Genomic DNA, 22867 nt, shown 5'->3' on the forward strand with positions numbered 1-22867 from the left:
GCCAGAATTAAAAGTTTTGACCGCATCCCAAGTAATCCCGGGTGCAATTCAAATGATACTTGATTGGCATTGAACATTTAGGTAAGATAAGACAATTGACTTTATTTTACTTATTCTAATTTATGACTAAACTTAATTTTTATTCAATTAATTTTTTATTTTCTTATTAGTATTCTTTTTGCATATAAGGTAGGCAAAATGGTTATTGAGTCTTTCCAAATATGAAAGTTTTCAAATACTAACTTTTGCTAAATCAATTTGCTTTAAGTATATACAGGTATATATAAATGTATACAAATATATACAAAGGCTACATTCAATTATTACAAATATAGATTTTGTAAAGGTTTGAGTATTATTAGTTTTTTATGAGGGTTTTAACATTATCTTTTTTAAGAATTTTAAATAGAACTTACTAGTTAGTTATCTTGTATACTATATATAATGTTTTAAAAAAAATGTTAAATTTACAGAAGACAACTTATACAATTATTTTATTTATATTAAAAGCTACAAAAAACTTGCTAATACAAGAAAAATTTAACCTTATAAAAGAATTCAAATTGAAAAATTACAAAACTGCAGAACACTTATTATAACTTTTATAATATTACAAAGTCGATATTGCTTGATATCTTTTAAAACTCCTGCAGAATTAAGCAAACTAAATGGTTTGTATCAACAGATTCTTATTTGTTGATATACTTCCCTCTTTTATTTGCAACAGTTTAAAATATCAACTCTTTTAAAGTATACAATAGTTCTTTTTCATAGCTTATAATTTTTATCTATTTTAGTTGAATTTGGATTGTTCAGCTGTCACCATCAGAAACTGTTTTCAGCATCAGAAACTGCGTGGGTTCGGCCAAGTCAATGTCCAGCTCCAAGTTGTAAAAACCAACTCTGATTTCTGTTTAACAGGTGAAAAAAATGTTTATCCGTTAAAATTTTTTTATTTAAGTATTCACAGATAGAAATATGTCTAATAATTAGTCTTTTATTTTTATCAAGATAGAGCCAGGGTTGCTACAAACTCAGGAAATACAGAAAAAGTCAGTAAATTTTATAAAATAATGCTTTTAATAAGAAAGTTTATTATCCATAAAAACTGTAATTTGCTAATGTTACTTTCTTAAAAAATTTGCTAGTGTAATTCGTTTAATTTTAGAATCTTATTTAGCTTTTGGAATAAAAAAAAAGTCTTGAGTATGTGGTTTTGAATTGGCTTTGTTTATAAAAACCGGAACAAAAAGTCAAGTAAAAGTCATAAAAAAAGTCAGGAAATGTTTTTTAGTTTGATTTGTGGCAACCCTGTTAAGTACTTTTGGTAAAAAGATGCTTAAATAGTTTTACTAAAAAAAAAATTTGCTCATTTTGATCATTTTGTTAAACTAGTAAAGTACCTTTTTAAGTAATATATATATATACTTAGATTTTGTTTAAAAATTATTGTTATCTTTGGTAGCTTCTTTAGTTTTTTTTTATATAGTTTTACTCTAAACATACCAATGTATATATAAATCTTTTTAATTTTAAATTTGAACTGGCTGAAGAGTAAAGACAATCTTTTTTGTTTTTATGAAACATATGTTTGAGTATTTTAAAAATCGTCATTTCAGTAAATTATTCAAAAGCCCTTCAAGTGGGCTCAGTAGAAGGTGTTGAAGTTTGAATATCAACCTTATTATATATATATGTATATATACATTAGTACCTTTAGAGTAAAAAAATATTAAAAATAAACTAAAGAAGCTATCAAAATTAGTAATAATTTTTATAAAAAAATCTAACATTTTAAGTGTATACTTTTTTTTTGATTCATATCATTAGAATTTGTCTACCCTTAAATCTAAACCATACCTACCGATTTAACATTTTAATTAAACAAACCAATTGAAACAGCATTTCTTTTTGAACTGTGAGTTTTTAAGAAGTAAAATAGAGAAATTATTAAAAATTATGTAACAAACTCAATTGTAATATTAAAAATATTAAAAATAAAAATAAACACTAATATTTTGTAAATAAAAATTATCCAAGAAGTTTTAATTTAGAACTATGTTTTACTAGTTGTTTTAGTTTCATATAAGAACAAAAATTAACTAATTAGTAGAAACAAAAATCCATATTTCTTAAAGCTTTTTTTTTCTTAATAATAATAAACCCCGAAAAATATTACAATAAAAATATCAGTAAGAGAAACACAAAACCCAGTAATTTTTCTGTATAGTTGTATAAAACTAACATAAATAACAATTAAAAACATACTTTTAAATATGGTACAATATAGAAATATGCTACAAGGTTGGTTGCATTAATATCAACTTCTGAAAAAAATAATCTAAAAACAATACTCAGTTTATCTTAATTCAAAAATTTTCCTGGTTTTTACATTGTATATTCAATAGAAAATGCTGTTTTTTAGTCTAATTACATTTTCAACCCGGTTTAGATGATATATATACTAAAATTTTGAATGTTGAACCACTGTATATTTAAAGCTTCTATGGCAGAACTGTTTGCATCCATGTCTCATTGTTTGCTTGTGTTCCTTCAAAATAAGTAGGAGATATTTTTTATACAACAAGTTGGTGAGTTTGTTTTCCTTCATTTATATTTTCTGGTCTAAACCGATGAATAAAACTAGTAATTTTTTTTTTGTAACCTGAGTATTTTAAACTATTTAATTAAAATATTAAAGTTAACTTCTAACTTGTACTTCTGTAAACATTTAAAATTGAGTATTGTTAGCTTATCTGCTTTAACTGCAGATAATATTTGTTAAAAGTATATATACCTTATGTGTTATCTATAAAAAAGTACTTTAAGTTGAAAATGTTAATCAATTCTACTACATAAATAATTTTAAAAGCTAAATATTTAGATTAAAGCAAGTAGTTGAAAAAAAAATGTAAATGATTTACTGTTTTTTGTTTTAAAAACAAATTTTATACTTAATTGTTAGATAATTCATAAAAAGTATGTATGTCCTTTATATTCGTTTTCTTTATTAGCTATGGATTTAATTTTAATAAAAAAATATTAGTTATAGTTTATAAAAATATGAAAGTTTTAACTATAAGTACCCTTAAAAAATTTCTACGTTTCTTTCTAAATTTACTTTTCTTGTTTAGAAACAACGAATTACGTACAAAACATACAACAAAGTCAATAGATTTGCAAATAGAACAAAACATTCTGCATTAACAGTCAGTGAGTTTTTATACAAAGTACGTAAAATAATTATTGTACGTAAAAAGTTTTATGTAAAATAAAAATTTTTTTTATTCCAAAACATAATGTTTCTAGTGTTTAGTAATCTTATTTAGATCATTTATAATAAAATTATGTTCTTAAATCAGCTAGTTTGTTACTTAAAAAGTCAAAATAAAAAGTAAAAAAAACTGTTTTAACTTGAACTATTAATAAAGTTTGAACAAAAACAGTTTAAGTTATAGAAATATTATGTTTTGAACATTCTAATTTTTCAATATATTACATTACTTGATATTAATCTGAAAATACTAAATGAATAACTTTATTTCGCAAAAAATTTATGTAAATAGTTAAGTTAATTTTTTTAAATCGTTCTGACGTATTTATTGTTAATAACAAAATATTCAAAGAACTGAGATAAAATATAGAGTTTTTTTTAAATAGCGTTTCTGTGTTTGAGTATATTTACGTTTAGTCATTTCCCAATCATCTTTTGTCATATATATTATTAGTAAACATTGATTTTAGATATAAATTAGTTTACAATGACTTAACATGTTACTTAATTTTGATATTATGATTCTTATTTACTAAATGGCTGTATTAAAAAATAAATTTTGTTTTGCATTATTTTTTTGGTCAAAAGTTATACGTGTTGTATTTATCTTGGTTAAAACACTCCGAATACGTATCGCTTTAACTTAATAATTTTTTTATCACAAAACGTATAAATACTTGTGGCAAAATGGCTTTTTTATTTTGCGTTAACAAAAGGACTAGATAAGGGAATTTGGCTTGAACCATTCCTTTTTGAAAATAAAACGAAAATAAAAACCTATTATGCTCAAGCATATCTAGCATTAATATACAGCTAAAGTTTGTTGATATTTTTTATAGAATTCAATATTAACCATTAATCAAAAACTTTATATAACAATTTTTAAAAATTTAATTTTAAAAAAGAATTTTTGAAAATTTATTCAAGTGTTTTAAATTTAAGGCTATTGAGATGGTAAGTTATACTATTCAATAAATATGAAACCTATAAATATTTAGAAATTAAAAAAAAAAATTGACTGGTTATATGTAATTAAAACATTTGTACACATAGATAGCAGTAAATAGGTATATTATAAACCAAATTAGTAAAAGTATTTAAAATTTTATCCTTGTTTAACTTAAGTTTATACAAATAAACCAATTACTCAATAAATACTGTAATCTGACTATAGTTTTGTCCTTTGTTTTATTTTTACTTTTTTGAAAATAGTAGACGCTTTTATTATTCAAAACTAATTTTACTATTCTGTTCTCAGAAATAACGAATATCTAAGCAAATGAATCGGGGATTCACATCACAGCACTTGATCATCATTCCTAACTTCTGGTAATTGCAGTTTTATTGTTAAAACGTTCTTAGAAAAATGTTTCTTAAATATTTATATAGATTACAACAAAAAACTAATTTAACTGACTCTTTAGCTTACTATAAATTTTTATATAATATTTATCAAAACTAAGAACAGTTAAAATTTTTTCACTTAAAAACTATGAAAGCATATAAAGTATTAAAAGCGTAAATTTAAAAAGTTAAATTAATAAAATTTTTGTAAAATTGATTTATACGTTATAATTTGTTTTTTTAGCCCTTGAAATTGAATAAATAAGGTTTTTGTAACATTTGCATTTTGCTTTTTTTTAATATTTTATCAGTTGTATTTAACAATTGAAATACTTAAACTCAGTATATAATATAGTAAATATAAAAAAAAAATATTTAATAAGCAACATGTAATTAAATAATCAAAGTTAAACCTGATGTATTAAAAATTGTTTTCTAAACTCAAATCTATAAAAAATGTATGGATAAGCAATAAAACAAAAAGTTTTTTTTTTAGCATGCTATCGCTTATGTGGATTTTATATCATCATTATTTTATAGGGTTTAAAAATATTTTTTTAAATTAAATTTATCATTTTTTATGTATTTATATTTAAGTCTTTGTTTAAATTTGGAAAGACTTTTAACTAAAGCAAGTATATTTTGGCATTAAATTTAAATTTATAATATATAACTTATTTATTGTTTCACGTATTTAGTTAATTTAAGTTTATAATAACACGATATGAATTAAACGTTTTTCAATTAATTAGTTTGAAGCATTTCTTAATAGCAGTTTTGCATTTTGAAAAACTTAAAATTTACAGTCTTAAAAGGAAAATCACAGTATTTATAGCAGTAGTAAAAAAAATGATTTAATTATGTAAACTTTATATCTTTTTTTCCTATTTTTTCAGATAAATTAATAATAGATTACTAAAAGAATTAAACTTGAGAAATAAACACATTATCACGATTTGCTGTGCTTTTTAATTTATAATTAATTATTTAATCTACACAAAGTTCTTTTTAATTTTTTTTATTAAACACAACTTAATAACAAAAAGCATAAGCTATTGTGACAAAGTTGCGTTTTTAAAGTTTGTTTTAATAAAATTATTTTTTAAGAAGGTTTTTGATTATTTTTTTACTTAATTTAAGTATAACTTTAAAAAAACGAGTATTATTATGTATTAATTTTATTATTTTAGTAGAGCATTATATCAAACCAAAGTTTATTTATTTAGTCTAAAAACGTCAGTAAAATTAATAACTTTGTTAAAAGCATATCAATTTTTTTTTGAATTGCTAGATAACTTGTTTTTTTCAAATTAAAAATATAATTTAATACAAATTTGTTAAGTTCTGTAAGTGATACTATTTAGTAAATAATATATCATAACTTATTAAAATATTCATAATTGCCATTTGATAATTTAACTGAGAATCTTATTAAAAAGTATAAGAGTTTGATAAAAATATGTATTTTTCTGTTTCTAATTTACTATGCTTGACTTTGTATATGATGATGACATTCCAAGTGTGGTACACCTTGATGTTATTTTGGATATCTTTATTTTGTAGAATTTCATAATTAACACAAAAAAAATACGTATATTAAAAAAAAAAATATATCTATGAAAACCACGTACAAACTTTGTGTTTTAAAAACGGAAGTTAATAAGTTGTTTAATTTAACAACCTAATATTAAATGTTATGTTCTACATGTTGCTGTACTCAATAGACATAAAAGTTTAGCAATATATTTATTATATTTTTGTGTTTTGTAAGTTTATATTAATATTTAACTTGATAAATCAAATCTTCCAGACTGAGCCCACCTTAAGGGCTTTAAAAATAAAAAGTTTTATTCGAGATTTTAAACTTAAAGGCTACTAGTTCTTAAAGGCTACTCGTGCTTATGCACTCATTAGCTTAAAAACAAGTTCAAAATAAAGCACAAAACATACCACACAAATGAAAGTTTAAAAATTTAGCATGAATAGATTATGACGTAGTTTTGAAAATATCAAAAATCATGCAAAACGGCTTGTGCAAAAATTAATTTACCAATTGACAACAAACTGGCAAAAATTCATAAAACTTAGGTGAGAAACTATAAATTTGGACATATATAACTTTAGTTTTACCTTATAATAATTTATTTTTAATTTTTTATGTTATTTTTATCTTTATTTCTTTTAATTATCTGTCCAAAAACATAGTTACTTACTAAAGTTTTATGAAACACTTACTATAAGACGATACAAACTCGCTTCTTTTGTTTAGGCATCTCTTGTCTTTTTGTGCAAATACAACAGGTTTAGCTTTTTTGAGACACAACTTAAATATTGGGCTTTTGCCGCTGTCTCTTTTAAATTTTTATAACTTTTAATTTCACATTATAATAATTTCAATTACAGTTGTTTTCTGGTGCATAACTTATAAAAAAATAACACTAAACATTTTTCATTTTTCTTAAATTTATTTGAGTACTTTCATAGTAAGGCTCATTATAAATTGTATCTTACTAAGTTAAACTGAATTGTAATTGAAATAAAGTTATACTGTAAAATAAAGTTTTAAAATATAAAATAATGTAATAATTGAATGTTAAAACTAATTCAAGCTTACACTATAGAACTTTGCCGTATAAGTGAAACTTGTTTGATTAAAATCGAAATAAAACAAACCAGCGATTAAAAACTATAAATAGGATAAATTTTCAGTCTTAGTGAGAGCGAAGAACTCTTTTCAGCTACATATTCAGAAAGCCTTATGCATTCAATTTTCAAGGCCTAGTTTAAGTAAGCATAAAAAGTTTTTTTTTTACCAGACTATACATTTTAAATCCTTATACTAAGTAATTTTAAAGTCATTAGTTTCCCGTTAATTTTTTTAAATGCGTAGTTTTATTTTCATTTTAATCGCTGGTTTATTTTAATCTAACAAGTTTTATTTATACGGCAAAGTTCTATAGTGTAAAATTTTAATTAGTTTTAACATTCAATTACTACATTATTTTATATTATAAAACATTATTCTAAAGAACAATTTTATTTCAATTACAATTCAGTTTCACTAAGTAAGATACAATTTATAATGACCCTTACTAAAAAAGTACTCAAATAAATTAGAGAAAAATTAAATGTGTTTTGTTATATATATTTTTTTCAAAATTTATTTAACTTTTCATCATTTTCTTATTATTTATTTTTATTGTAGTCAATTTTCTGTAGAAATATGTAGTCACTTACTGATGTTTTATGAGTTTCTGCCAGTTTATTGTCAATTGGTAATAAATTTTTTGCAAAAGCTGTTATGCATGATTTTCGATAGTTTCGAAATTACGCCATAAATTATATATGCCTAAATTTCAAACTTTCATTTGAGTGTTTTGTTTTGTGCTTTATTTTGAACTTGTTTTGAAGTTGATAAGTGCAAAGGCAAGAAACACAAGTTCTTCAAATTTTTACATCTTAAAATAAACTTAAAAAAAAACATTATAAGTATAATTAATATAAAACATTTGTTTATATATATATAATCACAGATTACAGACTCCATGCTTCATTTAAAAGCTGACTATCAAAATTACTTAGGACTAGGAAGAAGTAAGAAGAACATTAATGACAGGTAACTAATTATGTGTTTTGTGTAAAGATCTTTATGTTTTAATTAGTTTTATTAATATTTTTACAGTTGCCCTAGTCAATTTTGTTTTTACATTTTAGATTAACAAAAATCTTTTATTCTTATATTTATACGAAACTTGTAGAATGTCTCTAAACCCTATTATTAGTGATAAAATAAGTCAATCTGTATAATCGATGCCCAACTATAACTACATGTTTAAACTTTTCATATTTTGGTATTAAATTAGTTTAACAACCTATATAATTTTTTATAAATATATATAAAAAAAAGTTAATAACACCAATGTCAAATCAGGTTTTAACACATTACATCTATTTTAAAAGTGTATTTATATCATTTTTTTAGGTTAAGATTAATTTTGTGTATTTTAATAAATGTGATATTCTAAATTATAAAAGTAATGACAAACTAAATTGGGTATGATTTTTTATTTGTGATAACCTTCCTTTGCTTAACCTCAAATCACAAAAACTCTATTTTTAAAAGTTAATTTTCTTTTATTGTATAAATTTTAACTGCTGAAGAAATTAGTGCTCTTTAATTTTAATATAGGTTGATTGTTTAGTTAATGCTCCTAAGAAATTATTATAGAATTTTTACTAATTGTAATACTCAAACTAACAAAAACTTGAATTTTTTTTTATGTTTCAATAATTGTTTATTCCTTTTTGCAGAAAAAACTGTACAACTGGAAGGTAGCAGAGAAGTGACAACAATAAAATCCTCATCTACAAAATCAGTGACAACAACGAAATCCACAACAACAACAAACCTAGAAGAAGTTGCAGTCAATAATTTTTTTTAAGGACGAAAATAAAATTTTAAAAGATGTTACTACTTCAAAAATAAACAAATCAGTAGTAACATAACCACAAAATTGTGTTTTTTATCTTATTATAAAAAGTAACTATGCAAAGTTTGTATAAATGTATAAGATACTTAATGATAATATTAAGCTTTTTAAATTGGCCTGTTAGAATCAAAATAAAGTTTTCAAAACCCTTGAAGCCTGAATTAAGGGATTAATCTTTGGTACAACTACCTAATGAAAAGCTGAAGCTGTTATTTTTAGTAGCCAAACACTTAAAGCATTTTGTACTTGGGAAACATCTATATTTCATGCTCTATGGTTATAGAAAAGTTCAAAAAAGTAAAGATGAAATACAATAAAGTTTATTTTAAATATTCAAGTTTTATGCTTTAATTCTAAGTGAAAAATCACAACAACAAGTTTTACGGTTACAAATAGTTTAATCTGTAAAATTTACACCAACAATAGCAACTGTCAGTGTAAAACAGCTAGTGGTAACAACAACTATCAAAAATATAATCATTATTCGCCAATACATGACAAAAATGGCGAAAGTTAAAATTACAAGTTATCAAAAATTGGCGAAACTGTCATGTAACTTTAAAATAAACTTCGTACTTATATTGAAAAGTTCGCTGCTCGCTAGCTTTACAGTTGTCATAAAGACTGTTAGCGATTTATTACTTAGCGTTACTTAAACATAACATTTCAGCTAAAAAATATTTATTTACTCTATATGATTGTCATACAAGTGATTATTTATATAATAGTAACTAGGTGAAGTTTATTCGTAATAATCAAAACTTTAGTATAAATTTGTAATTGAAACGTAAAAAAATTGTTAGGTAGGTAGATGTTTGTTTTATGTAAATTGTGCGCTAAAATTAAGATACCTTTTTCAAATAAACTTACTTATAAAAAACTACTTATTGAAAAAACTAAACGGTAAACAACCATAAATAAGGTTTTACTTGTAGATACTGGAACAAATACAATTAAAGGTCTTTATATTAAAACGTTAATGTTTAACTAAAACTTTAATGTATTTCTCTATTTGTCACTCAATTTCAATACCTGTCTATATTGTATCTAACGTTAGTGGTATCAATACAAGATTGGTCATTGTAAGTGGGACACAATTAGTTCCCACCGAAACTGATCAATTCAAAAACAAACTAATTTCGACCCAAATTAACTACCACTAGAAGTACCAATGAAATACATTTAGAAGGAGTGTCAGTAATTGTGAAGGAATGAATGAAGTCATTAAGGCATCCTAAATCATAAGGCTTAAAAAGCTATTGCCGCTTCCGACAAAATATCTTAAAACAAAATCTACCTCAAACATACCTAAGATTTTTTTTATCTACATTATCAACTCAAGAATATCTAATGTAAGTTTGAAATTATTGCCTTATGGCCCCCTCTGCCCACCTTACTACTCATGACTCCCCTTTGGCTTATTTACTGCCTGTGCCTCCCTAAACTTCTGTAGTGGCTCACTTTGGGAAACCCTGCTTTAAGTTAAGTTTTTAGATTTAAAATGTACAAAAAACTTTCAACAGTCTAAGGTTAGCTAATTAATTCAATTCTCAGTTCTAAAACTTCTAAACAGTAAGTTTTTAAATAAAATAGTTCTATTAGTTATATAAGTATTTAGTTAAAATGATTTCATACAAGATAAAGGAAGAGTTCAACTATGTACATACTTATTTTTTAAAGCAAACGTCAAAATAAATTGTTTTTTCATATAACATTTAGATAGTTTATAATATATGATTGCTGCTGAGTAATCCATGCTGTTGTATCTAGTATTATTGTTTGTTGAACGACAAAATAGTGCTCTAAATATTGGATCCTAGGATCTCTAGGTAGTATACTTTAGACCTTTTAGCTTAAAATTTAATAACACAAAAATTCTTATTATGTTGACTATCAAACTACTAATATACACAAAAGTAAATAGGTTGATTTTAAAGTAAATTTTGATAAAGTGACTTTTTGAGAATTTGCGATTGTTTTGGATGACATCATCAAATCAGTAATGTATTTAGTCTTTCAACATGACGTGTTATTAAAAAAATTACAACCGCTTATAACTGAAATATAAGTATATTTAATTTATTTCAATTTTTCTTAAACTTAAAATAATAGATTATTATAGCTGCTAACTGCTTATCGATGAAAAGTAAAAAGTAAAGTATAAAACTAAACTTTTTAACCGAATATAATTAAGTTTAGTACTTACTTGAAGAGATATGTATTATAGAATAGTTTTTATTCTAATTTAATTAGATCAATGGAACTTATGAATTTATTTGAACTCTAAAGCTCGAATTTATTATTAGTTTCTGTTTAATTTATTTTATCAAAGTATTTTTTATTAAAACCAACCTTACAATCAAAATGTAAATGTTTATTTTAGCTAACCATAGGTCGTTCTAAGCCTTTTTGTTTTAACCAACATTTCAAGAAAATATGCATACCTTTTAATAGCTCAATTTTATCACAATATATTTAGCTTTAAACCCAAACAATTGATTTTAATGAAGTTATTAAATTAGTTTCAAGTGTTTTAATAGAGTTGTTTTTAATTTTCATATTAAATTAATAAATTATTTAACTTTGAAAACTATCAAATCATTTTTAAAATTTTTAAAGTGTGAAAACAGTTTTAAGGTAGTTTGCTGACAGCAGACTTTATGAAAAGCAAGCTTATACTTGCAATTAGATCAGTACTCTAATGTTTAAAGTATTTATGTAAGCATGCTAGTTTGTAACCTATTTGCTTTTTATTCATAGTACAATATAAAACTTGCTAAAATTTCAGTGTTATTAAAGAATTAAGTTTGTATTTTAGTGCATAATAAGTTTTCTAATACTTTAATGTGGTTATTTAGCATAATTTTTTTACATAATTTATGATACTATAAGACAAAACCAGCTTATAATGTTAATTGATGCAATTACATTTGTAGCTGTAATGTTTGAAATAAAAGGTACTGTTTAATTTCTTGGATACATATAATCCCCAAGTAACAGCTACAGATGTCAGAAATTATTTGCATTAAAAAAGTTGTTTTTATTTTTAAACTACATTTAGGACACATTTAATAATTCTTATCTATCGCTAAATAAACTACAGTTTTTATTTCTACCTTTGTTATTTAATTAGCAAAATTGATTTTGAAGTTTAGAAACTACATAAGAAGGAACATATTTTTTAGCTAATAAAGTGGTTACATATGTTTTTTTGTGAATTGTCTAATATTCGGGCATAAATTTACCTCTTTGTGTTTTTTTAACGTTTTCTTATTCGTGAAACTGAAATTATCTGCAGATGCAATAACAAAACAAACGAGAAAAATATTTTTACAAGATCAATGTTATTTTTCTATTATTTAAAAAAAAAATTTCCGTAAGGTAGATTATTAGCTAGATTAGTTTAAGGAATCTTTAAAAAACGAGTATCCATGTTAAGGTGTTTAAAGACAATTACTATAATTGTAAAAACCTTATTATTGTTTATTATATTTAACCCAATTTCATCAGCATATATTTCCTAGAAAATGATTGCTGAAACTACTTCATATCACTTAATGATAACCACTAGGACAAAAATATTATTATCAGAATAGTTAAACTGTTATACTGATTTAATTTTCTTCCGTAAAAACTTATCATGACTACTAAAAAATCACAATTTTATCCAGTTGAAAATATTAACGGAAAATATTTACTAAACATATATATTTACTTTTTTTTTTCTAATACCAAGTCCACTTTATAAATATTGTGATATGAAAACTAATTGAATGATAACAGAGGTTTTTCTCTTATAAGACTTATAACTTAAGTTTGAAAATATTACACAAAATATTAATAATAAGTTTATTAATAGTCAGTTCTCTATGTAATAAATTAGAAGTTATTTGATCAAATACAATTTTTATTGTTGATCCTTGCTTATGACATTAATTTTTATTTCTAAGTTTAAACACAAAACACCAATTAGTTTATTAAGTTTTAAAAAACGAACAAAGTATCATTTTGAAGTTGTAGTTGGAAAAAGATAAAAAAACAATTTAGAAAATGTTTTAAAAGGTAAACAATAGTTGTGTAAATAGTAGACTAAGCAGCTGATTTTGATATATACAAGAATATAGAAAAGATACTTGTTAAAATTTGTAGGCAAATATAGCCATATTCCCTTTAGGTTATACAATAAGTAAAAATTAGAAAAATAAAATCGGATAAAAAAGTCATCATGTTTTACGTATTTGGAAATATGGTGGTTTCGATAAAATTAACTTGGTGCCCCGTTAAAAAAAAATTCGGTCAATTTGAATTCCGACAACTCTAGTGCTTAAAAAAAATGTTTAAAAGACTACAAAAAAAATTATTTTTAACCATAAACTACACTAAGTTTGCTAACCGACATTCATTTATACTGAAAAAAGTTAATATACAACAACATTTAGAAAACATTATACATTTCTGTAAACTTTAAACTATATCAAATATTTCACATATTTTAACAAAAGTTTCAGAAAACAATAGTTTTTCTTCATTCTATGATTATTATCCGACTTGTTAGTTAACTTCCTTCAAGGCCAAGTTTCTGTTTTGATCTGAATCAGCCTCCGCTAGTAATATTTATACTACTGTAAGTTTCAATATACATACACAAAAGACTAATTACAAATATTGTAACTTAAGTAAATTTTGTATAAAAAAAGAGTATTTAAACAATAATATTATTAACATTATTTACTGAACAACAAATAATACGCTCAGAAAGTTCGGTCCAAGGACTTGGTGTACAAAACAACCTTTCGGTTATTGAGTCGCTCACCAAAACTGTTTAACATCATGTCCAGGACATGGATATATATTAAATTAAACAAAAATTTATTAAACATTAAAAAAAAAATTATTTTCGGTTTTACAAAAAATGTTGAAAAATACTTTTAAATGTTGGATGATGCTTATTGCTTTGTATTCTACTTTTTAAGCTTTCAGTAGAGAATAAAATAAGTAGCTTAGTCTGTATTTCACAACACAAATATATTTAGTTTATTTTATTGCTTACAAACCACTACAGTTTAATTTAAAACTTTAAAATAAATGGTGAAAAGTTAAACAAAAAAAAAGTTTGAAAACGATCACAATCTAGTTTTAACAAACAACTGAACTGATTTATAAATTTTTAAGTTAAAAATATTTTCCAAAGCATTTTAACTAATGCTTTAACAAAACAGTTAGTACATGTAAAAGAAACAACTATATTCACATACTGCTTGTTGCCTATTCTGCTTTAGTCGTTTATAAAGTATTACTTAACCCAATTACATGTTCAAAAAACGAAAAACTGCAAAACAACTATCCAACCTGTAGTAGGCTGTCTGTTTTGCTTAAAACTCTCGAACTTTTACTAATAACTAAGTTTAATTTATTGTTTTTTTTAACACACTAGTTACCAATACTAAAAGAATATTAATATTTTCACCCAACCTGAAGTAGGCTGCCTGTTCTGCTTGAACTCCTTGAACTCGGGGTGGTTGCAAATGTAGACGATGGCGTTTGTGGCCGATGAGCATTTGGCGAAAATGGATGCCAGCGTCTCCAACACGGGGTCGGAAGGCTGCAATTTAATTTTTTTTTTTATAATAAATTATTTTTATATCTATTAGCAATTAGTTTTTATTTTGCAAAGCCTACTGTTGGTGTGTTTTTGTTTTAAAAAAGCCACAGAGCGCTAATAAAAAAATGGTAAGTTACAATCTAGTGAAGTACCTCAAAAACAGAATAACAAATTTATTTTTCCCGATGAAAAGCTTGAAAATAAATGTGCTTGTTTTTTATCAATTTGAATAGCTAATATTATTACCACCAACGTTAAATGTACATGAAATAAAACTTTTACTTAATTTATGAACGAACTAAAGCATGTTATTTTCCATCGAAAACTCGTATAAAGCGCCATTTTTAGACTGATAGCAACGAAATTGCTATTAATATCGCGTGCAATTTTATTGCTAGTTGAGGTTTTTTTCAAGTGATAAGTCATTGTCTATTAGTTGAAGAAATTTAATGTTATATGTACTGTTATTGATATAAGAAACTACTTAATCATGATATTTTATTCAAGTACTTAAAAGTGAGTCAATTGGGTTCACAAAATTTAACATATCAATTTTATAACTTTTTGCATCCAATATAAAAAAATATAAAGTTTCAAGCAATGAACAGCTAAACATAGTGTCTTATTGAACAATAATCGCTTGAGTACTATGTCTTAAAACAGTTTACAACTATTCGTTAACTAAATCAGAAATATTCAATATAAAACCTCCCATTACTTTAGTTGATATAAGCTATGTAATCAGCGATCAATTTACTGTCCCAAATACACAAGCCCACGCCAACAAGTTAATATAAAAATTTTTACTATAAATTCTAACAACTGTAATAAATAAAAACTAACAGCTCCGAACACGGCACACAACGCTATGATGGCGTACGGGGTCCACGCGAGAGTGAAGCAAACCACGGCGTTGGTGGCGGATTTCAGCAGCAAGAACTCCCTCCTCCTCATCAAGTGTTGCGAGTGGTCGTCCGGAAGGGAGGAGATGAAAGTTGAAGCCGACAAGCGGTAGATGCCCACTATCTTCACGTAGCTCCATATGATGGATATGACTGGCACTGTTGAAATTTGTTTGTTTTATTTGTTACTTAACTCATGCCCACTACATTCACGTAACTCCATATGATGGATATGACTGGCACTGTTGAAACATGTTTGTTTATTTGTAAATTAACTCATGCCTACTATCTTCACGTAGCTCCATATGATGGATATAACTGGAACTGTTGAAACATGTTTGTTTATTTGTAAGTTAACTCATGCCCACTGTATTCTTGTAACTTCATATACTATGACAGGTACTTTTGAAATCAGGGTTGCCACACACTCAGGCAACTCAGAGAACTCAGGGAAACTCAGGGAATCAAGTTATAGAAAATCTCAGGGAGACTCAGGGAAACAAAGGGTAGTTTTAGTTTTCTTCTGAAAAATTTCAGGGAAACTTTAAGACTTTTTTTAAAAATCTCTAGAATTTTTTTTTCTTGACCTAGATTGAGATTAAGTTGATCTAATTTCAAAATTTTGTTCAAAACAGTCAGTTTTATTTATTTTAAAGTGCTTATTTACAAATGTTTAAGTCTTGCGGCTAGTTCTTCAATATTCTTAGAATTAACATTGTAATTTTTTTAAATAATAAAATTTTTAAGGATTTGAAAATACTCAGGGAACTTCAGGGAAGTTTATGGTTACCTAGAGAAGTTTCTCGTCTCTCAGGAAAGATTTTTTGACCCAAAGAGTGGCAACCCTGTGAAAAATGTTAGTTTATTTGTAAGTTAACTCATACCCATTATATTCACGTAACTCCATATAATGGATATGACAGGTCATTTCAATTTTTATAGTTTTTTACATTTATAATCATCTAAAGTTCTATATTCCCACTATCTTAATGTAGCTCTACGTTATTCTTTTACCGGTACTGCTGGAATGGTTGTAACAGTATTAGTTACATGATTAATTTACTACTTGTATATTCTCACTGTTTTCAAATACAATTCCAAACTATTGATATGACTGGTACTGTTAGCAAATAATTTGCATAAAACACATTTTCAAAATTGGTTTATTTTATTTATATTCCGACTATTTTAACACAATTCAAAATAGTTTAAATATGTGATTCGTTTTTTTTTTAAGTAGTAAACTTATTGATATCTATTGTACTTGTAGAATTAATTAAACTTTATATTAGTATATTGAATTTTTACGAAGTTGTAATTTCCTATTCTTTTCACAAAATTATAGATATCACAGTTACTTATTTATTAGCTTTATGTATTTTTATTTTTAAACAAAATTAAAAAGCAATCTAACAGCTCCTTGAATGATGCCTCGCAACAATAAAGGGTTGCCAAACTTTATAAGAAATTAATTTCTCAAAAAGGTGTTATTACGTCACAAAAGGTGTGAATCGTGCAATTTATTTATTAAAGTTTTGTGTAAAAAATTAGATTTTTGACATAAAAATTTTACTTAATTCTTCGCTTGCTTTACTTAAACAACCAGCATTACAAACGCAGACTTCCACAGGTGCAAGGTTTCGTTAATCTAGAAAACAATAAATAAACCACAAGCAAAAAAAACTCACGTATGAAACCAAACACGGTGATGAAAACCACGTAAATCTTGTTCTTGGCAGTTTGAGTTTTGTAATCGAAAGTGCACGAAACGTATATCCCGTCTCTCATAAAATCCCCGAAACCGAACCTCGGCAGGCTACCCATGATTATTCTGTGATAAAAATAAACAAAAACTTAACTTACAAACAAATTAACTTCAATGTTTCAAACAGCAATTTCAATCGAAAGCCAAGTAAGGGGTAAATCCAACTTCTTTAGTTAACAAGATGATCAACTTATCAACTTAATAATTTAAATCCAATTTCTTTGTTAACAAGATGATAAACATCAACTTAATAATTTAAATCCAACTTCTTTAGTTAAAAAGATGATAAACATCAACTTAATAATTTAAATCCAACTCCTTTAGTTAACAAGATGATAAACATCAACTTAATAATTTAAATCCAACTTCTTTAGTTAACAAGATGATAAACATCAACCTAATAATTAAAATCCAACTTTTTTAGTTAACAAGATGATGAACATCAACTTAATAATTTAAATCTAACTTCTTTAGTTAACAAGATGATGAACATCAACTTAATAATTTAAATCCAACTTCTTTAGTTAACAAGATGATAAACATCAACTTAACAATTTAAATCCAACTCCTTTAGTTATCAAGATGATAAACATCAACTTAATAATTTAAATCCAACTTCTTTAGTTAACAAGATGATAAACATCAACTTAATAATTTAAATCCAACTTTTATAGTTAACAAGATGATAAACATCAACTTAATAATTTAAATCCAATTTCTTTAGTTAACAAGATGATGAACATCAACTTAATAATTTAAATGCAACTTCTTTAGTTAAAAAGATGATCAACTTATCAACAGAACTCACGCGAGCACCCACACGGTGGAGATTGAAACTATCTTGGCTTTGATGCTCGGGTTGCTGATGAGCGATCTGTTGGCTACCACGAACCGCTCCATTGCTATGCAGGCCAGGTTATATATCTGCGAGTAAGCGAATATCGCGTCGCTGTGCGCCACCAAGTGGCAAACTGTTTTGATAGAAGTATTGTTTACCAAGTATTTATAAATAGATTTTACATCTATTTTATATTTATTAAATTGTTTATTAAACTAAAAGATTTGTGTTTTAATTAAAGTTTAACTATTTATTTACAATAAGCAAAAATCAAAATTGCAAATTCAAAAATTTTAAATAGAAATAAAAATTAAAACTTTTTTTATTCAGTTTGTTCACATTAAATAAATGTACATAAGTTTTAACAATAAAGTGAGTTTGTTTATTTGAATTTCGCCTGAGTGATTTCAAAATTTTTTATCGAAAATGTTAGACTTGTATTTGAACAAATAAGCAAAATATCAAAAGAAAAATTGTTTCAGAAAAAATTATCAATGGCATATTTTTATTAATTTGTTATAAAACCTAGTTAAAATACACTTAACGCTTATTGAGAAAATACTTTAAACATTTTTAAGATTACTTATAAAAATATTTTCATTCAACTTTTTTGTTCTTTTAGAGTTAGTAAGTGATAATTTGTAACTAAAAACTTATACTTATCTTGATTTATTTAAATAATACATTTAAAAAAAAATATTCAAAATATTTTAAATTTTAGTGTATAAAGATGCTACTTTATTTTAAACAGTCTTAACAGTTTTGAAACAATTAGTAAAAATAGTTTAAAACTTTTAAGTTTTGCTTTGTTTAGTTTTAAAATAGTTAAAGAATTAATATACGTAACTATTTTTCAACCTATTTTAACAGTGACACTAAAATTTACTAACTTAACAAGGCTAACCAGTTTAAAAAAAAAGCTTTTTAAAACATAAAATTTTTAATAACCAACAACAATATTTTTAAATACTTGGTAACATTTTTTCAAAATTTTACGTTTAATTTTCCTTGTTTGTAATAATTTCAAGATAAAGACTGACGTAAATATTTCGCAAATTGTTTTAATGATAATATTTACTAACTCAACATGATTGTTTACAAATCCGATTTTTTTATTTAAGCAACTAAAATTTAGACTCACCAATATTTTCATTTATTTACGTAAATATTTTGCAATCTAGTTTACAGTGACATTGAAACTCACGAACTTATTATGATTGACTACAAAAGAAGTATAAAAAAAGTATTTCTTTTACAAACAGTAAAACTTGAAAAACCTCCCAACAGTACGTTGGTGTTTGTAACAATTTCATGAGAAGCACTATTGACGATACCAACCTAACATGGTCGACTACAGAAAATTTACTTCGACTCACCGACGGCACCGGCCCTCCAGCCCTTGTTGAAGCAGGCGTCGATGACAAGCGGGAAGCTCAGGCAGATTCCGATGTCCGACACGGTCAGGGAGATCAGGTTGACGTTCAGGAGTCTGCTTTTGTGCCGCTTGAACACGCTGCAAAATTTTGTTGAATATTTTAACGCTTGGACACGCTATAAATAAAAAAATGTATATATTGTTTTAGACTGTTTATACTGTAAAACTTAATTGTAATTTATTAACGGCTTTTGCTTGAATACGATGCAATTTTTTTTTCTGTACTGAGTTATCGATTTTTAATTTAAACGCTTGAACACGCTGCAAAGTTTGATACATATATATTGTTTCAGACTGTTTATACTGTAAAACTTGATTGTGTTTTATTAACTAAAATTTATTAACGGCTCTCGTGCAACTTGAACACGCTGCAAAATTTGATTTTTTTGTGTACTAGGTCATCGTTTTTTATATTAAACACACCTTCTTTTTCGTTTTTCCGTTTAATTGACTCAAGTTTTGATTCATGAGTCTAACATTACAAAAAAAAAAATAGTAACAATATTTCCAATATTGACCCACGAATGTTTTTTCAAAATATTCATAGCTATGCATATGTTCAATGTAAATATAAATCAATGTGATAGTATTAAAATACTCATTCAAGCATGTATGAATACATAAGAAATATTATTATATCTTTAAAAACATCGTTTAGGCACGATACAAAAGTAGCTGTTCTAAAAGGTAAAATATAAATGATTTTACAGGACTATAATTTTTGGTTCAAAACAGTATAAAATTCTTTTCTACTTTGAAATATGGATACAAAAAGAATAATGTTGTTTAATTTTAAAAAATGTTTAGACTTAATTAAATTTTAAAATCGAACAAAATGCTTTATTACAACATTTCTAAAACTAATTTAAGCACAGCACGTATAAGTAAATTTCAATCACCGTTTATTTATATCCAAAAGTTTGATATTTTAGTATTAACTGTCTAAATTGTTTTCCACTTGTTTTTTAGCTTTCTTTGTTTCTACATTATGGAAATAATTTTAGTAAGCAAGTTTTTGCCTTTGGCTTAAAAGCTACTGATAAAAACACAAAACTAAAATGTTTCGTGACATACTTAGTTGAAATTTTATTCTCTACTTGTTTCTCCTCTTCTGACTTGACTCGCACGTCACAACAAAAAGCTTATTTAATCACAAAAGTTGTGACGTTTTTGATATTTCAGCTCATTTAACAGTTATGCAGTTCTGTTAACGGTTATTTCTAATATATGTTACAAATGTCACAAATGTTACATGTTTGAATAGTTCTATACAAACTTAAGTTTACACTTAACGTTTAGACTTTAAGCTATGAAAATCGTTTAAAATTTTTTTAAAATTGACTACTTAATTAAGTTAATAAAATTGAATTAATCGTAAACTAAAAGTTTTTTAAATTCAAACCTCTCATATTTTCGTAAAGAATTTTTTATTACATTACTAGCTGTTTTATTGTGCCGATACTAATTTAAAATTTACTTTTACATTTAAAAAAATATTTTTCCATTAAATTTTTTAGTTATTTTAGAAAAATAGGTAGATTGAAAATAAACGTCTTAAATTTTTTTAAAATTTGTGTAAAGTTCAACGTTTTCCGTTGCTAGTCTATTAAAAACACTGTAACTTAACACTAGCCTCGAATCGTGATTTACAACTTGATAGCTTGCTGTAAAAATTACATTATAAATAATTGAGTGCAACTCAATTATTAATCTACCTCGAGTTTAATTTCAGATAGATAGAATTTTTGTTTTTCAATCAAAACAAAATATTCAAACAGACGAGCAAAACCAGTTGTGCGTAAACTGCCAACGGAGATCTTAGTTCAAAAAAAAAAAAATTAAACCAACGTAAGTGTGAAACGTTCTGTTTTATTGATTTGTTTCAATAATATGTTTTCATTCAGTTTTGCTAAAATAACAAGAGAAATGCGAATCCTTCGACACGGCGCTTAAATCAATAAAACTTTTTCTTTTAGTCATTAATGCCTTATTTGTAACATTAACTGCTTTATAAGAAGTTTTTTCGCAAGGAAACACTATACTAGTTTTCGATTTTGTGAGTTAACATAACAGTATTAACCAGAAAGGCTATAACATAGATCATAAATAACTATCAACAAATATGTGAACTAAAATATTTATTTACAAAGCTTTTATCAACTTGTTTAGTATTATTATTATAATAAACAGTTTATTCAAATAAGACGAAAGTATTTAGTGTTTATCACGGCTAGAGTTAACAAAAGTTTTGTTTGCAACTCTAAAATAACTTTTTACTTGATATTTAAATTGCCACAAACGTTAGTTTTAATTATAAAAAATTGTTAGAAGAGTTTTTTTATATTTTCTAAATAGTCAACGAAAAATCAATGAAAAAAAACCTTTTGTACAGAACTATGATTCCGATGTTTCCAATCGTGCTTATCGAAGTCACCACCAAAACCAAGACTCCGATGAGCGAGTACCAGTAGTCGGGCACTCCATCCTTGGCGTAAGACACAGACGAGTTCATCATGGTTTTTTTTGAACAATGAAGTCGACTCGAAAGACGTTCGTATTAATACTCGGTTCTGCATTTTTACTTTTTTTTCATTCGAATAAAAAATTAGTGCAATTACGAGAAAATTTCGTGTTGTTTTTAGCATGCAAGGCAGATGGTAAAACAAGCGAATAATTATTCAACAGCCAGCTTGGCTATCACATGTTTTGAATAATTATTCGTTGAAATAACAGCAATTAATTTAAAAAACATTTGGTATGTCGATAAAAATGTTCTACAGGCTAGAATTAAAATAAAACGCTTGCTCGTTAAATAAACAATTCTTTACTCAATATAGACTTTTTTTCAGTTTAGAGAATGAACAACAATATTTACAATTAGTCTAACTCATCTATTTTTAAAATATACAAATTTGTTTTAAGTTACATTTAAAAAATTGTTAAAAGTCCATATGGATTTGAATATATATTTATTCAACTACAGTATAGTAAAGCTTGTTTCAGAATTAGCATTAAAGCATGTTTTTAAGTTTTATGTAACATGAAATTTTCAAAGTAGTTAAAAGTATTTATATTTACGCGATAATCTACATAAAGTTTTCAAACAAGCTTTTTCTTAAACATTGTATTAAGTTAAAACAATTATTACGCTTAATTGATGAATCCTGATTTTCTTAAAAGTTTTGAATGATCTTTCGTAGACTTGTAATTTTTGTAC

At 25.2% G+C, this 22867-nt stretch overlaps 1 protein-coding gene across 1 annotated transcript; it reads right to left on the minus strand.

Moving 5' to 3' along the window:
- Positions 1-812: 812 nt before the first annotated feature.
- On the minus strand, positions 813-22165 carry LOC145839271 (rhodopsin, GQ-coupled-like). The gene is made up of 7 exons (XM_082946868.1): positions 22032-22165; positions 19592-19728; positions 18186-18348; positions 17301-17443; positions 15554-15771; positions 14581-14710; positions 813-910 (listed from the first exon to the last, which is right to left on the minus strand). Exons 1-7 carry the CDS (start codon positions 22163-22165, stop codon positions 813-815), a joined length of 1023 nt encoding a protein of 340 aa, XP_082802994.1.
- Positions 22166-22867: the final 702 nt, after the last annotated feature.

This window comes from Thalia democratica, chromosome 6 (assembly GCF_965202585.1).
Source record: "Thalia democratica chromosome 6, ktThaDemo2.hap1.1, whole genome shotgun sequence".
NCBI lineage: Eukaryota > Metazoa > Chordata > Thaliacea > Salpida > Salpidae > Thalia > Thalia democratica.

Coding starts and splice junctions, on each gene's coding strand:
- LOC145839271 (XM_082946868.1), bottom strand. CDS start 22,165: ATGATGAACTCGTCTGTGTCTTACGCCAAGGATGGAGTGCCCGACTAC. Junction 18,349..19,591: donor CTGGAGGGCCGGTGCCGTCG/GTGAGTCGAAGT, acceptor CTATCAAAACAG/TTTGCCACTTGGTGGCGCAC. Junction 14,711..15,553: donor TGTGTGCCGTGTTCGGAGCT/GTTAGTTTTTAT, acceptor ATTAAATTGCAG/CCTTCCGACCCCGTGTTGGA.